We start from the raw sequence: 5,054 nt of genomic DNA on the forward strand, positions 1-5,054 counted from the left end.
ATAGAGAGTTAGAAACATCAACGAGAGAGAAACATTGATCAGCTGCCTCCTGCACACCCCCTACTGGGGATGTGCCCGCAGCCAAGGTACATGTCTTTGACTGGAATCAAACCTGGGACTCTTCAGTCCGCAGGCCGACGCTCTATCCACTGAGCCAAACTGCTTGGGGCCTTTCCTACAGTTTTTAAGAACACCTTGTTCATCTTTCATTAGGGACCTGCCAAGATGGTCCGTGTTCGCAGCAAGATCGTGAAGAAAGCAGCCAAGGTCATCACCAAGAAATACTACATACACCTGGGCAACAACTTCCACACCAACAAGCATGTGTGTGAGGCGATCACCATTATCCCCAGCAAGAAGCTCCGAGCCCTGGCTGATGTGGCTCAGTTGGTTGACCGCCCTCCCATACACCAAAAGGTCATGGTTGGATCCAGGTCAGGGCATATACACATATACAGGTTGTGGGTTTGATCTTTTGATCCCTAGCTGGGGTACATATAGAGGCAACAGATAGAAGTTTCTCTCTCACATAGATGTTTCTCCCTCCCTCTCCCCTTTCCCTTCTTCTAAGACCAACAAAGTGTGAAGAAGAAGAGGAGGAGGGGGGGGAGGGGAGGAGGAGGAGGACGAGGAGGAGAGGAAGGGGAAGGGGAAGGGGAAGAGGAAGGAGAAGGAGAAGGAGAAAGAGGAAAGAAGCAGCAGCTCCAAAACAAGATACCAGGCTATGTCACATTTGATAAAGTGGATTCAGAGAGGCCCCATGAGAGGTATCTCCATCATGCTGCAGGATGAGGAGAGAGAGAGGAGAGATAGTTTTGTTCCTGATGTCCCAGCGCTGGATCAGAAGATCATTGAAGTTGATCCTGACACGAAGGAAATACTGAAGCTCTTGGACTTTGGCAGTCTGTCCAACCTGCAGGTCACTCAGCCTACAGTTGGGATTAATTTCAAAACACTATGTGGTGCCATTTGAATCTTCCTGGTATACTGTAATATTGTCAATAAACCATGGACAACCAAAAAGAAAAAGAAAAAAGTACACCTTGTTCTTCTCTTCTTAGCATTTAAAATATCTAATTCTATATTTGTTTAATGTCTGTTTATCTCCTTTTCTGGGACAGAGATGATATCTAACTGTTCATCAAACACAACTCCCAGGATTCAAATATATAAATATATAGCCCTGGATGATTTTGCTCAGTGGTTAGAGGATTGGCCTGCAGCTGGGAGGGTCAAGAGCACAGGTTCCCCAGCCCCTGGTAGGGGCGTGTGCGAGAGGCAACCAATCTAATCAATGTGTCTCTCTCAAACTGATGTTTCTCTCTCTCTCTCCCTCACCCCTCCTCTCTCTCTAAAATCAATAAGACCATATTCTTGGGTAAGGATTAAAAATCAAAATCTTCTATTCTCTCTAGAAATCAAGGATACAAAGGTGAATAAAGTAAGCTTACAAACTTACATTTCAGTGATGGGAGACAGACAATAACAAAATAATTAAGCCCTAGCCAGTTTGGCTCAGTGGATAGGGTGTTGGCCTGCAGACTGAAAGGTCCCAGGTTCAATTCTGGTCAAGGGCACATGCCCGGGTTGTGGGCTCTATCCCCAGTGGGGGACACGCACGAGGCAGCCGATTGATGATTCTCTGTCATCGTTGATGTTTCTATCTCTCTCCCCCTTCCTCTCTGAAATAAATAAAAATATTTTAAAAAAATAATTAAAGCCCTAGTCAGTGGTTCTCAACCTTCCTAATGCCGCGACCCTTTAATACAGTTCCTCATGTTGTGGTGACCCCCAACCATAAAATTATTTTCGTTGCTACTTCATAACTATAATTTTGCTACTGTTATGAATCGTAATGTAAATATCTGATATGCAGAATGTATTTTCATTGTTCGCGACCCACAGGTTGAGAACCACTGTGAGAGCATCGGCCTGTGTACTCAAGCGTCTCGGGTTCAATTCCGGTCAAGGGCACATGCCCGGGTTGTGGGCTCAATCCCCAGTAAGGGCGGTGCAGGAGGCAGAGGATCAATCATTCTCTCTCTCATCTCTCTCTCTCTCTCTCCCTCTTTCTTCTTCTCCGAAATCAATAAAAATATACAAAAAAAAAATAAGTCAAATGATTCACTGGAGCAAAAGCAGGAAAGGGGAAAGAGAATGCCAGGGTTGAGCAGGGTTACAACTTTATACAGGACAATGAGGAAATATCTCAGTGAGAAGGGAATATCTGAGCAAAAGTAGAAGAAAGTGAGGGAGTGTATTAGCCAGCTCAGGCTGCCATAAGAAAACACAATAAACTGGGTGATTTAAACAACAGACATCTATTTTCTCACTGTTCTAGAGGCTGGAAATCTGAGATCAGACTGTCAGTATGCTCAGGTTCTAATGAGAGCTCTCTTTCTGGCTTGTAGACCATAAACTTCTTGTTTTGTGTACTCACATGGCCTTTCCTTGATGAATGTACATGGAGAGAGAGAGTGCTCCCTAGTCTCTTCTCATGTAGACACTAATTCTACTAGAGCAAGGCCCCACCCTTATAACCTCATTCAACCTTAATTATCTTTATAAAAGCCCTCTCTCCAGATAGTTTCGTTGGGCCTTCAACATGTCAATATTTCAGTCTATAGCAGGGAGTGAGTAACGTAGATATCTGGGGGAAGAATATTTTAGGCAGAGTGTGGACCAAAGATATAAGTTAAGGAGTTGTCAGCTTATGGATGATGTTTAAAGCCCTCCATTGGGCTGGGTGAAATCACCAACAGAGTAAATGTAGAGAAGAGAAACAAATCCAAGATCTGAATCCTGGTGCACTCCAATGAGGAAGAAGTAGCAAAGGAGACTGAAAAGGAGTAGCCAGCGAATGAGGTCCGAGAAGATCAGGAGAGTGTAGTATCCTGGAAGCCTAGTGAATAAAACATAACATTTCAAGAAGGAGGGGGTGAGCCCTGGCCAGGTAGCTCAGTTGAGTGGAGTGTCCTCCAGATGCACCAAGACTGTGGGTTCAATCTCCTTTCAGGACACATACAAGAAGCAACCAATGAATGCATAGATGAGTGAAACAATAAATGTTTCTCTCTCTCTCTCTCTCTCTCTCTCTAATCAATCAATAAATTAATTAATAGTAATCATTCAAGCACCAATCTCTACACCAAGCATGTCAAACTCAAAGGCCAACATGGGCCAAATAAACAAGGTTTAAGTTTATGGTATTAGTGGAGAGAAATGGTGCGCCTGTAAGGTAAATGAATGCAACACGATTATAGTAATCAGTTAGCAAACGTTGTAGTTCGTTATTAATAATTATGTATAACAGGATATTGTAAAAATTAAGTTACAAAATTTATATTAAAATGTTTCTTACATACTGTTATATTGGCTGGGCCACAAAAATGTTAGTTGTGGGTTGTGAGTTTGACATGCTTGCTCTACCACCAGTAAGGTTGAAACCTCTTGTCTGTAAACTGTGGCAATAAGCATGATTTGCCAACACCTATGTTGCTGATGATGATGTACTTGAAGAGATATGCATACCCCATGGCTTTGCAGCTGGGTGCCAGGGCACACGGCTCCTCCTCCTGCTACTGTTCCTCCTCTTCCTCCATGCCCCTCAACCTGACTGCTCTGGGTCTCCAAATGCCAAGCCTGCCTATGGAAAACAGCAGCCAAGAGAGAGGAGCTGAGAAGCTGGACAAACGGACACCCGTGGAGCTGAGCCCAGTCGAACAATAACAATTAGGAGGATATTTTTTTCCATTGACTTTTTAGAGAGAGTGGAAAGGAGAGGGAATAAAGAGGGAGAGGAGAGAGAGAAAGAACCATTGATCTGAGAGAGACACATCGATTGGTTGCCTCCTGCACCCAACCTGGATGAAGGGGATCAAACCTGCAACTGAGTTATGTGCCCTTTGACTTGGACCAAACCGGCAACTCTCCAGTGGGCAGGCCAATGCTCCAACCACCAAGTAACGCCGGCCAGGGAAATTCCTCCCTTTTTATTGAAAACATGCAAACATGCTCTAGTATTTCATTCCCATACTTAAAAAAATTCTGGAAAATTTTTAAAAATACTTTTTGAGTATTTAAGGAACGGTTTTAAAGGTAAATTTAAATTCAACTATGTAAAAAAAAATTCTGCAGGGAAAAAAATCACTATAAACAAAGTCAAAAGACATATTTGCAACTCATACACAAATAGAGGGCTAACATGCTTGATATATTAAGAGTTCCAAAAATCAATAAAAAGACCAGCAATTCATTAGAAAAAATGATCAAAAGATAAGAAAAGACAATTCAAAGAAAAAAATAAATACAAATAGCTTTTAAACTTTTGAGAATATATTCAACCTCACTCAAAAGAAGCAAAATACAAAATAAAAGAGACCATTTTGGGTGCAACATCAAGAGACCATTTTTCACTTACTAGATTGGTAAAGATAAAAAATGTGATAACACACTGTATAGGGAAACAGGCCTTCTCATCATTGCTTGTAGGACATATTGGTATACAAATTAGAGAAGCATTTTGTTTCCATATCTATCAAATTTACAAATATACTTACCCTTTGACTCAGCAATATCCTACAGATATATTGTCACATGTGTGAAAAGACCTCTGTACAAAATTATTCATTGCAGCTTTATAATAGCAAAAGATTGGAAACCACTTAAATATTCATCAATAGAGATCAATAGGAGATTGAATAAATAAATTAGGGTGTAACAACACAATACAACCATAGAAAAGCAGGGCCCTGGCCAGGTAGCTCAGTTAGAGCATCATCCTGATATACCTTGCAAGTTTGATCCCCAGTCAGGACACATACAAGAATCCTATCTAATAAAGAGGTAATGCCAAAACCGGTAAGGCTCAGTGGATAGAGCGCCGGCCTGCGGACTGAGGGGTCCCGGGTTCGATTCCGGTCAAGGGCATGTACCTGGGTTGCGGGCACATCCCCGGTGGGGGATGTGCAGGAGGCGGCTGATCGATGTTTCTCTCTCATCGATGTTTCTAACTCTCTCTATCTCTCTCCCTTCCTCTCTGTGAAAAATCAATA

General features: G+C 42.4%; 1 protein-coding gene across 1 annotated transcript; it reads left to right on the forward strand.

Annotated features, from left to right (window-relative positions):
- The first annotated feature begins 225 nt into the window (after positions 1–225).
- LOC102757398 (40S ribosomal protein S17-like) lies at positions 226–973 on the forward strand. The gene is made up of 2 exons (XM_006777495.1): positions 226–378; positions 722–973. The coding sequence occupies exons 1-2, from the start codon at positions 226–228 to the stop codon at positions 971–973; spliced, it is 405 nt and encodes a 134-aa protein (XP_006777558.1).
- Positions 974–5,054: the final 4,081 nt, after the last annotated feature.

The sequence above is a fragment of the Myotis davidii genome, unplaced genomic scaffold (assembly GCF_000327345.1).
Source record: "Myotis davidii unplaced genomic scaffold, ASM32734v1 scaffold149, whole genome shotgun sequence".
Classification (NCBI taxonomy): Eukaryota; Metazoa; Chordata; class Mammalia; order Chiroptera; family Vespertilionidae; genus Myotis; species Myotis davidii.

Excerpts from the sequence above, each read along its gene's own strand:
- LOC102757398 (XM_006777495.1), top strand. The coding sequence starts at position 226 with ATGGTCCGTGTTCGCAGCAAGATCGTGAAGAAAGCAGCCAAGGTCATC. Across the intron at positions 379-721 it reads AGCTCCGAGCCCTGGCTGAT|GCTATGTCACATTTGATAAA; the intron begins GTGGCTCAGTTG and ends ACAAGATACCAG.